This window comes from Epinephelus fuscoguttatus, linkage group LG18 (genome assembly GCF_011397635.1).
Source record: "Epinephelus fuscoguttatus linkage group LG18, E.fuscoguttatus.final_Chr_v1".
NCBI lineage: Eukaryota > Metazoa > Chordata > Actinopteri > Perciformes > Serranidae > Epinephelus > Epinephelus fuscoguttatus.
Window position 1 is genome coordinate 40,889,021 of NC_064769.1, and position 12,030 is coordinate 40,901,050.

Below are 12,030 nucleotides of genomic sequence, written 5' to 3' on the forward strand. Positions count from 1 at the left end.
CTTTCGAATTGTCAGGGAGTAAGTCTGTGCAGTACAACCTGGAGAAAAACTTGGCGAAGGCTGCAGTAATATCGGCAGGTTTGCTGCATGAGTTGCCCTGTTGGTCTATGATGTGAGAAATGGTAGACAGATTTTCATTCTTGCGTAATTGTTGTGCCAATAGGCGGCTAGGACGTGCTCCATTAAAATAAAAATTGCAGCGTGATCTGTGAATCATAAATTCTGTTCTGTGTCTGAGAATAGAATTTAATTCCATCCTAGTTAGCTCTCTCTCTTGCTGTAATTGTGAAGAGGAGGCGCTATGGAGCTTGTTTTCAATCGAAGATAGTTTCTTCTCCAATCTATTAATTTCCTGTTGACGGGTTTTGTTTAATTTAGAGGCAAAAGAAATAGAAACTGATCTAATACAACCTTTAATGGACTCCCAGAGCACTCTCGGGTCATCAACCGATCCTTTGTTAAAGCCAATAAATTCTGTCAATTGTGTTTCCATGTAAGCAATAAACTGGTCATTTTGTAATAGAGTAGTGTTGAATCGCCACCTAGTAGCTCTGGGGGGCTCCAAAGGGATATTTATCTGTGTAAAAACAGCATTGTGATCTGAAAAGGTAATTGGAATGTGTACAGAGTTATACACTTCCCAGAGAAAATCTTTGAAATGAAGATGTAATCTATCCTTGAAAAGGATTTGTGACGTGCAGAAAAAAAAGAGTAATCTCGGGAAGATGGATTGATCAAACGCCAGGTGTCAATAACAGATACATCCCTGGCCCATCTATGAACTAGGGAGGTGGTTAATCGTTGCTCTCTTAGTTCATTCGGGCTAGTTCTGTCCATTTTTATGGTCCCATACAGCGTTAAAGTCACCACCAACAATCAGATGAAACTCAGAGAGGTCCAACAATGTGAGGGTGAGGTAGTTAAAAAAATCTTGGTCGTACACATTAGGAGCATAGACTGAGACAAAGGCTAATTTTGTGTTACCCAACATTGTCTTAACAAATGCAATTCTACCCTCTCCATCATGCCCTCTGTCCAAGATAGATAAGGTCAGGTTACGACTACCAACAATAAGCACACCCCTACATTTCCTATGGTAAGACGACGATGCTAAAATCTGGTATCGCTTATTGCTGAAACGAGAAACATCCTCTTTAAGAAGATGAGATTCCTGAATAAAGGCAATATCAATTTTTTTCCTATGTAATAGATCCAGACAATTTATTCTCTTATTAGGGAGATTGAGACCGTGAGCGTTCAGAGATAATATATTTATTCTACCCATCAATCAGCTAAGACATCACAATGGTCTAAACAATAAACAAAAATCCCTAAATAAGAAAGGCTATAAGCCTGGATAAGTGCTAGGATACCGTAGAGCCACCATCTCAATCCGTACTTGTTTCCCCTGCAAGACTTTGTAAATGAGAAAATGAATACTGTGAATCTTACTGTGTTTGATGTGATGCTATATTTTATTTCCAGTAGGATGGAGAACAACACTGCCTACATAATACAACTTCTAATTATTCTTGGAAAGTTTCATTTACACAAATCAAAATGGTCTGGCTCTAAATCCTGTTTTCGTCGTTTCATTGTTGTACTCCAGCAGTACGGCACCACACTTGCATGTGTTAACAACAACAAAGCTGCAAAGACTCTCAACCTGTTAAAGACTGCATTTAATTTGATTTTTGAAAGGTCTGGCAATGAACTCTAGTACCCCTGGTCTGTTCAGTGTTCAATGATTTTCTGACATGTGTTCGTTAAACCTCATATTTGCAAATAAAACATTGTGGGTGGAGGGGAGACTAGCCGGAACACCGCCAGTCTCCCGGAAGTAAAGAAGTAGAACTTCCGGGTAGCAGGTGTATGTTGTTTTGCTGCGGGTCAAATCAATCAGGGACGAATATTCCTCCTGTCGTTATTTTCCCAGGACGTGGGTGTGTTCATGTTGATACCCTGTGACATCATTTAGCCGGGTCTCGCTCACCGTCCTCCCGCAGTTCGCCCCGTACCGACCCTCTCATGGCCTCCAGGCGGCCGGACAGCTTCGACGGGCTCGGCTACCGCAGCCGCGACGACCCGCTATACGGAGCGAGCTACCCGGTCAGGAGCGCCGGAGGCCCCGCGGAGCTGCAGCACCACCACTGGGTCACCACGCCGCCGGACATCCCTGGCAGCCGCAACCTGCACCACGGAGAGCGGACACCTCAGTATGACGAACCGCTCGGAGAGCCCGGAGGTGCCGGAGGTCCCGGAGCCGGCTGGGATGCTCCGCAACCGGGCGTACCGCCTGCTGGTGGGTCAGTTTGAAGGGACGGAGGATGATTAGCAGCAGGCTAATGCTACAATACAAAGCGAATAGAACAGGCTAACGGCTTCACGGCTAACTGCTAATGAGCTAACGTTAATTAGCAGGCTAACATGTCAACTGGTGGTTAGCTTTGATGCTAACGCCAAAATATAAACAGTGTAAATCAGACTGGTGGTTAGCTTTGATGCTAACGCCATAATATTAACAGTGTAAATCAGGCTGGTGGTTAGCTTTGATGCTAACGCCATAATATTAACAGTGTAAATCAGGCTGGTGGTTAGCTTTGATGCTAACGCCATAATATTAACAGTGTAAATCAGACTGGTGGTTAGCTTTGATGCTAACGCCAAAATATAAACAGTGTAAATCAGACTGGTGGTTAGCTTTGATGCTAACGCCAAAATATAAACAGTGTAAATCAGGCTGGTGGTTAGCTTTGATGCTAACGACAGAACTCTATGCAGGAGGCTAATTGTTTGCAAGGTAGCATTAGCATGATATGCAGTACATGTTCTAGCTAATGCGGGTAACTGACTTGATCTGTTATTGATCTGTTATTAATGCTGATGTGTTTTTGTGTTTCAGAACAGCTTAATCGATTTGCAGGATTTGGAATCGGACTCGTGAGGTTTGAATTAAATTATAATAAATATTAAAATAATAATTATCTGACAGCAGCTGATGAAGGACAGAGGTGTCAGTCAGTCCCAGACTAATGTCTGCTGAGCCTGACAGGCAGCACTCAGGGAAGAAATTCAACAGCAATGATTTTCTAAATAAACGACTGTTAATAAACCTGTCTGTCTGTCTGTCTGCAGCCTCTTCACCGAGAACGTCCTGGCTCACCCCTGTATCGTCTTCCGCAGACAGTGTCAGGTATCAACTCAGTTTCTGATCAGTAATCAATCAGTTAGCGAGTCATCAGTCTGTCCTGTTGCCTGTTTAATCCTTCGTGGTCCTGCAGCCGTGATGGAGAATGATCATTTACATAGTAAACATTATATTTACACGTCATTCAGTTGGTACAGATTCATCATAATAATCAGTGTTTCATCTCAAGTTCTTTGCTCTCTGATTGGCTGTTTGTCTCAGGTGAACTACCACGCCCGCTGTTACCACCTGACCCCATTCAGCACTGTCGCTGTAATGTACACCATCACCAAGGCTCAGGTGAGACAACAGTCTGATACATACCGTCATGATTTCACCACAGAGACACATGTTACTAAGACTCCGAGGGACATTCACACCTGAGTCAGAGTATACATAATTTTTACATAACAAAACAACCAGGAACTGGAATCAGCACCCAGCTGCTGTGTGACTCCGCCCACCAGTCCAGTGTCCAGAGTCACCAATTCAGTCTATGACCAAATGTCTCCCCTTCTGTTCCTGAGATATGACGTTAAAACGTGATGATGTCACAGTCAAGCTGACCTTTGACCTTTTGACCTTCATTGTTTTATCCTGGTAGACATTTGTGTCAAGTTTGGTCAGAATTAGGGAATGAATTCTTCAGTTATGGACCTTTGACCTTCAACCACCAAACTCTTATCAGTTTATCGTTGAGTCCAAGTGGACGTTTGTGTCACGTTTAAAGACTCTCCCTCAGAACGTTCTTGAGATTTTACTTTCACAATAATGCTACAACCCAAAAACATAATACAAATTATAAAATGAGTAAGAATGTTTAAAGAATAGACCCTTTTACTGTCAGTAACCAGGATGATTTTTTTGGTGGGCGGGGCTTAGCTGGAGGCAAAACAGCTCTCCACAGACATTAGCTAGCGCTAGCTAACGAGTTGTGTTGTCTTGTTTTAGACGATGGAGGAAGACGATGTGAGTGGTGCGTTCAGAAACACTCATTGTGAGTGTGGGAGCGCACTCTGACACAAACTGGAGCGTTGATAAATTGGGAGCGCTGTCTGAATGTAGCGTTGGGTTATCCAGAGCAGCGCACTCTCAGAGTGGCAGAGCGCACTCTGGACACTCTGTCTGTGGAGACGGAGCAGCAGAGCGCCGAGCGCAGTGAATGTGTGATTAACTTAACCGTTGGTTCATTCATGTAGAAATATAACGCTGCGTTTCTTCCACCAACAGGGCTCTCATTTTAGTGTAGAGCGTCAGACTGAATTTACCAACGCACCATGTCAGGTCACTCACTCTCCGGGACCGCCAGTGTTACTTGAATAAGTAAACACTGACCAAGCGGGACCAGACTGGCCGACCGTATGCTCTCACTCAGTGGATGGATGATGTCACAGGAAGCCAATCTTACAAAGGAGGACCACACTTGTTTGTTTTGCTATGGAAGCTAACGTTAGCTAATGTGCTAAAAAGTTAGCGTTGCAGAGAAATCCAATCTTCCTCTTAATCCCTCCCCAGTTTCTGATGAGGTGGACATGATAACCCTTAATACACATAACCTTATTCATCCCTACAACAGGAAATACTTTTTCCCTAACCTGATATGAAGTGTGCGCTGCACATGTGAGCATTTTTGATGATGGCCTCCGTCCAGTCCTTTGGTCTTATCACATTTAACCATAGTTGTCTTTGTTTTTGTTGACGGGCAGTGGCGGCTGGTTTTGAGCCATGACTCCTTCTATTCTGGCTCCCAATAACACAACAAGACAAACACATTTTAACACTCCTATGGAGCCTACAGCCCTGTGGGGGAGGGGCAGCTGCACCTCCAGCTGATCACATCACGTCATGGTGACGTCGGCCCTGAAAGGATCTATAATAAAATATTTAAATTATATATCAAACTAGCCAGAATCTTATCATAGATCAATAATCTCTTGTTGTTGTATTCAGGGTCCGAAGGCTCTGTGGAAGGGGATGGGCAGCACCTTCATCGTTCACGGCATCACCCTTGGAGCAGAGGGCATCATCAGCGAGTTCACACCATTACCACGGTAACCACAGATCACAGTATGACTGTAGCATGACTGTAGCATGATTCTAGTATGACTGTGGCATGACGGCTGCAGTAGCTCAGTCCATAGGGACTTGGGTTGGGAACCGGAGGGTCGCCTGTTCAAGTCCCTGTCCGGACCAAAATATGGAGCGTGGACTGGAGAGGTGCCAGTTCACCTCCTGGGCACTGCCGAGGTGCCCCTGAGCAAGGCACCAATTCCCCCAACAGCTCGGAGTGCCTGTCACAGGCAGCCCACTCTGACATCTCTCCCTTAGTGCATCTCCCTCACTTAGTGCATGTATAAGTCTAGTTTGTGCCTGTGTGTGTTCGGACCAGTGTGTAATTGACAACATAGTGAAAATTTGAATTTCCCCTGGGGATTAATAAAGTATATATATATATATATATACATGTATATTTATAAAAAAGACTGTAGTATGGCTATAGTATGACTGTGGCATAACTGTAGTATGACTGCAGCATGACTGTAGTATGACTGTGGCATGACTGTAGTGTGACTGTAGTATGACTGTGGCATGACTGTGGCATAACTGTAGTATGACTGTAGCATGACTATAGTATGACTGTAGCATGACTATAGTATGACTGTGGCATGACTGTAGTGTGACTGTAGTATGACTGTGGCATGACTTTAGTGTGACTGTGGCATAACTGTAGTATGACTGTAGTATGACTGTGGCATGACTATAGTATGACTGTGGCATGACTGTAGTATGACTGTGGCATAAATGTAGTATGACTGCAGCATGACTATAGTATGACTGTGGCATGACTGTAGTGTGACTGTAGTATGACTGTGGCATGATTGTAGTGTGACTGTAGCCTGATTGTAGTGTGACTGTAGCATGATTGTGGCATAAATGTAGTATGACTGCAGCATGACTATAGTATGATTGTGGCATGACTGTAGTGTGACTGTAGCGTGATTGTAGCATGACTGTAGCATGACTGTAGTATGACTGTAGTGTGACTGTAGTATGACTGTGGCATGACTGTAGTATGACTGTAGTATGACTGTGGCATGACTGTAGTGTGACTGTAGCGTGATTGTAGCATGACTGTAGTGTGACTGTAGTATGACTGTGGCATGACTGGCATGACTGTAGTGTGACTGTGGCATGATTGTAGTATGACTGTAGTGTGACTGTAGTATGACTAGCATAACTGTAGTATGACTGTGGCATGATTGTAGTATGACTAGTGTGACTGTAGTATGACTGTAGTATGACTGTAGCATGACTGTAGTATGACTGTGGCATGACTGTGGCATGACTGTAGTGTGACTGTAGCGTGATTGTAGCATGACTGTAGTATGACTGTGGCATGACTGGCATGACTGTAGTGTGACTGTGGCATGATTGTAGTATGACTGTAGTGTGACTGTAGTATGACTGTAGCATAACTGTAGTATGACTGTGGCATGATTGTAGTATGACTGTAGCATGATTGTGGCATAAATGTAGTATGACTGGTGTGACTGTAGCGTGACTGTAGCGTGATTGTAGCATGACTGTAGTATGACTGTGGCATGACTGGCATGACTGTAGTGTGACTGTGGCATGATTGTAGTATGACTGTAGTGTGACTGTAGTATGACTGTAGCATAACTGTAGTATGACTGTGGCATGATTGTAGTATGACTAGTGTGACTGTAGTATGACTGTAGTATGACTGTAGCATGACTGTAGTATGACTGTGGCATGACTATAGTATGACTGTGGCATGACTGTAGTATGACTGTGGCATGACTGTGGCATAAATGTAGTATGACTGCAGCATGACTATAGTATGACTGTGGCATGACTGTAGTGTGACTGTAGTATGACTGTGGCATGATTGTAGTGTGACTGTAGCCTGATTGTAGTATGACTGTAGCATGATTGTGGCATAAATGTAGTATGACTGCAGCATGACTATAGTATGATTGTGGCATGACTGTAGTGTGACTGTAGCGTGATTGTAGCATGACTGTAGCATGACTGTAGTATGACTGTAGTGTGACTGTAGTATGACTGTGGCATGACTGTAGTATGACTGTAGTATGACTGTGGCATGACTGTAGTGTGACTGTAGTATGACTGGCATGACTGTGGCATGACTGTAGTGTGACTGTAGCGTGATTGTAGCATGACTGTAGTGTGACTGTAGTATGACTGTGGCATGACTGGCATGACTGTAGTGTGACTGTGGCATGATTGTAGTATGACTGTAGTGTGACTGTAGTATGACTGTAGCATAACTGTAGTATGACTGTGGCATGATTGTAGTATGACTAGTGTGACTGTAGTATGACTGTAGCATGACTGTAGTATGACTGTGGCATGACTGTGGCATGACTGTAGTGTGACTGTAGCGTGATTGTAGCATGACTGTAGTATGACTGTGGCATGACTGGCATGACTGTAGTGTGACTGTGGCATGATTGTAGTATGACTGTAGTGTGACTGTAGTATGACTGTAGCATAACTGTAGTATGACTGTGGCATGATTGTAGTATGACTGTAGCATGATTGTGGCATAAATGTAGTATGACTGCAGCATTACTATAGTATGATTGTGGCATGACTGTAGTGTGACTGTAGTATGACTGTGGCATGACTGTAGTGTGACTTCAGCGTGACTGTAGCATGACTGTGGCATGAGTGTAGCGTGACTGGCATTACTGTAGCATGACTGTGGCATGACTGTGGCATGACTGTGGCATGACTGTGGCATGACTTTAGTGTGACTGTGGCATGACTGTAGCATGACTTTAGTGTGACTGTGGCATGACTGTAGCGTGACTATAGTATGGCTAGACTATGACTGTAGCGTGACTATAGTATGGCTAGACTATGACTGTAGCGTGACTATAGTATGGCTGGACTATGACTGTAGCATGACTGTACTATGGCTTGACTATGACTGTAGCGTGATTATAGTATGGCTAGACTATGACTATAGTATGGCTAGACTATGACTGTAGCATGACTGTACTATGGCTTGACTATGACTGTAGCGTGATTATAGTATGGCTAGACTATGACTATAGTATGGCTAGACTATGACTGTAGCGTGACTATAGTATGACTAGACTATGACTGTAGCATGACTGTACTATGACTGCACTATGACTGTCGTATGTCAGTAGTATGACTGTAGTGTTTTGTGTGTGCAGGGAGCTTCCTCACAGGTGGAGCTGGAAGCAGCTGGCGGGACATCTCCTGCTCAAAGGGTCAGTTCACTCAGATGCACTCATTCAGAACCTTCCTGACTTTTCTCTGGACGTCAGCTGACGTGTCGGTCTGTGTGTCTGTCTGTCACCTGCAGGTTAACAGCCGTGGTGGCTCTTCCATTTTACTGCGCCAGCCTCATTGAGACTGTCCAGGTAACTATTGAATATTGATTGGACATCAGTCACTTAGCCGTCTAGTTTGATTGTACCTGAAGTCGTGGGTTATCTCAGCTGCTGAGCGTCCTCTTGTGTCTTCACAGAGTGAGATCGTCCGTGATGACTCGTCGTCAGGGCTGCTGGATTGTGTTCGTGAAGGTTTGACCCGGTTGTTGGGAGTCGGTGCTCCTCACAGCCGCCGCCTGCTCCCTCTCAGCTCTCTGCTGCTTCCTGCCGCGTTGCATGCCATCCTGCGGTACGCCATTGCTGCCTCTGTTCAGCGGGTGGCCCTGTGGCTGCACCAGAGGGGCAGGAAGCAGCGGGTGGAGCCGTCTAACCCACTGGATGCCTACTTCCCCGAGCTGGCAGCGGCATGGGCGGGGTCTCTGGTGGCCGACATTGCGCTGTTTCCTCTGGAGACGGCGCTGCACCGCCTCGGCCTGCAGGGCACACGTACCATCATCGACGCCACGGACGGTGTGGTCGCCACAGGGAACGGCGGCAGCCCGCTGGTCCTACCTGTCAACACGCAGTACGATGGCTTCTCCGACTGCCTCCACCACATCCGCCGCAAGGAGGGCACGGCCGGGTTCTACCGTGGCTTTGGAGCGCTGGTGGCACAGTACGCACTGCATGGAGCGCTGCTGGCTGCAGCCAGGACGCTACTGAGGCTGCTGCTGCTGGAGGGCCGGGCCAGCTAGAGGTGTTACCATGGAGACGCAGCATCACTTCGTGTACACAGGTCATCTGCAAAAATGATTTCTGACACCGTGAAAACCAAACTATCTCTGTTTCTCTTGACAACCAGGATAACATTAAAAAGATTCAGTGATGTGGTTAAAATAAGTTGTAACATGTCCTTATAACAACATAACGACAGGTTGTAACGTCCTTATAACAACATAACGACAGGGTGTAACATGTCCTTATAACAACATAACGACAGGGTGTAAGATGTCCTTATAACAACATAACGACAGGCTGTAACATGTCCTTATAACAACATAACGACAGGTTGTAACATGTCCTTATAACAACATAACGACAGGTTGTAACATGTCCTTATAACAACATAACGACAGGTTGTAACATGTCCTTATAACAACATAACGACAGGTTGTAACATGTCCTTATAACAACATAACGACAGGCTGTAACATGTCCTTATAACAACATAACGACAGGGTGTAACATGTCCTTATAACAACATAACGACAGGGTGTAACATGTCCTTATAACAACATAACGACAGGCTGTAACATGTCCTTATAACAACATAACGACAGGGTGTAACATGTCCTTATAACAACATAACGACAGGGTGTAAGATGTCCTTATAACAACATAACGACAGGCTGTAACATGTCCTTATAACAACATAACGACAGGTTGTAACATGTCCTTATAACAACATAACAACAGGTTGTAAGATGTCCTTATAACAACATAACGACAGGTTGTAACATGTCCTTATAACAACATAACGACAGGGTGTAACATGTCCTTATAACAACATAACGACAGGTTGTAACATGTCCTTATAACAACATAACGACAGGGTATAACATGTCCTTATAACAACATAACGACAGGTTGTAACATGTCCTTATAACAACATAACGACAGGTTGTAACATGTCCTTATAACAAGATAACGACAGGTTGTAACATGTCCTTATAACAAGATAACGACAGGTTGTAACATGTCCTTATAACAACTTAACGACAGGTTGTAACATGTCCTTATAACAACATAACGACAGGTTGTAACATGTCCTTATAACAACATAACGACAGGGTATAACATGGCATAGCTACGACATGCAACATCCACATGTTAATAACATGTTTAACACGTTAACACATTATGATGACATGTTATAATGTGTCATTATAACATGTTATAATGGCATGTTAAGAACATGTAATGACATAACATGTTGTTCTGACATGTTGTAATGAGAGTAGGCTGTGGTTGAGAGCGTTGTAACGAGAGTGTTGTGACGAGCAGCCTATGGGTCAGAGCATCGTAAGGAGAGCAGCCCATGTGTTGTGAGGAGAAACAGCAGATACAGGGTGGTGTGTCGTGCTGACAGCTAATTGGTGTAAAATAAGAAAAAATAATAGTTTATAAAACAGTGAAACATCTTTAAATTTTTCCAAAAACAATACAAAACGATCTTCTCGTTGATGTTGTGATCATGTGACTGTTTTCATGTTTCCTGTCTGAAGTGTGTGTGTGTGTGTGTGTGTGTGTGTGTGTGTGAGTGAGCCATAGAAATGGGCAGAGCGACTGCCATTTTTATGTGGACAGTTGCTGCAGTGACCGTAGTCACTAATGTCTCCGTAAACAAACATACTGGAGGCAGGTCTTTATCTGATTTATTTTCCTGTTCAAACCAAACACACGTTATGTTGTTGCAGTACGACAAGGCGTCTGCTGTGCACTTTCTCTGTGCTGCAGACGGGAAGTGAGGACTACATGAGGTTCCTCTGAGATCCTCCTTGTGAATTAAACTGGCCATAGCAACCAGTGGAAAAGCTCTAGCAACTGCCAGGAGCCGACTCACACTTCAGCTCCTCTCAGCTCACACACGACTCACACTTCAGCTCCTCTCAGCTGTAGTTCAGTTGATGTTTCAGTGGTTACAGTGTAAGTGCCATTTCAGCCCTCAGTTACAACATTCACACCACATTTCCAGCAGTGCAAAACTCCAGGTCATGTTTAGCTTAGCTTAGCACAAAGGCTGCAGGCAGGGGGAAACTGTCAGCCTAGCCTAGCACGGTATGAAAGCATGACCTCATGACCCTGTGTTGAAAACAATATCCTTTTTGTGTTCAAATACCGAAAGCTCATTGGTCACCTAGCTGTTTATAAATCAGCACTCATATACACATGTATTGATCAGCACTGATATATCGATGCGTTCCTACAGAGAAAAGTGATAAATCGTCAACAGCAGAATTACAGAGCCACATTTTATTTGTATAAAGTTGTAAAAAAAAAAAAATGTATGAAAAGAACTGTAGATTTAGATGAAATTATTTGTGACTGATATTTATTAAATCAATATTCAAACCAAAGGAGTGAAGAATAAATGGATGGACTTTTCAGAATGTGTGAACATTTTTCAGGGTGAAAATAAAACTGCTTCTTCAAAGTGTTTCAGTCTAAATCACAGAATCTGCACTTGTCGTATTTTTGTTGTAAATGTCACGTTTGCTGTCGTGCTGTAGAAAAATCAAATCTGAACTCTGCTGTAAATTTGTCTTCCTGTGAAATAAAATGAGCTGCTCACTTCTGAGTATAGAGTCGTCATGAATAATAACTGAACCATAAACTGCTCACTGTGCAGGTTTTATGTCACTGGTTATAACAGGAACACCAAAACAAAATGTT

General features: G+C 43.9%; 1 protein-coding gene across 50 annotated transcripts; it reads left to right on the forward strand.

The window, feature by feature from the left end:
- Positions 1 to 1,657: 1,657 nt before the first annotated feature.
- On the forward strand, positions 1,658 to 11,940 carry slc25a46 (solute carrier family 25 member 46). 50 transcript variants are annotated; one of them, XM_049604867.1, is made up of 11 exons: positions 1,658 to 2,302; positions 2,903 to 2,945; positions 3,136 to 3,193; positions 3,410 to 3,487; positions 5,138 to 5,238; positions 8,419 to 8,475; positions 8,571 to 8,628; positions 8,736 to 10,019; positions 10,088 to 10,155; positions 10,190 to 10,257; positions 10,360 to 11,940. In XM_049604867.1, the coding sequence occupies exons 1-8, from the start codon at positions 2,029 to 2,031 to the stop codon at positions 9,330 to 9,332; spliced, it is 1,266 nt and encodes a 421-aa protein (XP_049460824.1). In that variant the 5' UTR covers positions 1,658 to 2,028; the 3' UTR covers positions 9,333 to 10,019; positions 10,088 to 10,155; positions 10,190 to 10,257; positions 10,360 to 11,940. The 50 variants fall into 50 exon arrangements, with proteins under 50 accessions (XP_049460824.1, XP_049460840.1, XP_049460847.1 ...); XM_049604883.1 differs by having other exon boundaries at positions 8,736 to 9,747; positions 9,986 to 10,019; positions 10,088 to 10,257; XM_049604890.1 differs by having other exon boundaries at positions 8,736 to 9,747.
- The last annotated feature ends 90 nt before the right edge of the window (positions 11,941 to 12,030 follow it).

Excerpts from the sequence above, each read along its gene's own strand:
- slc25a46 (XM_049604847.1), top strand. The coding sequence starts at position 2,029 with ATGGCCTCCAGGCGGCCGGACAGCTTCGACGGGCTCGGCTACCGCAGC. Across the intron at positions 2,303-2,902 it reads ACCGGGCGTACCGCCTGCTG|AACAGCTTAATCGATTTGCA; the intron begins GTGGGTCAGTTT and ends TTTGTGTTTCAG. Across the intron at positions 8,629-8,735 it reads GCCTCATTGAGACTGTCCAG|AGTGAGATCGTCCGTGATGA; the intron begins GTAACTATTGAA and ends GTGTCTTCACAG.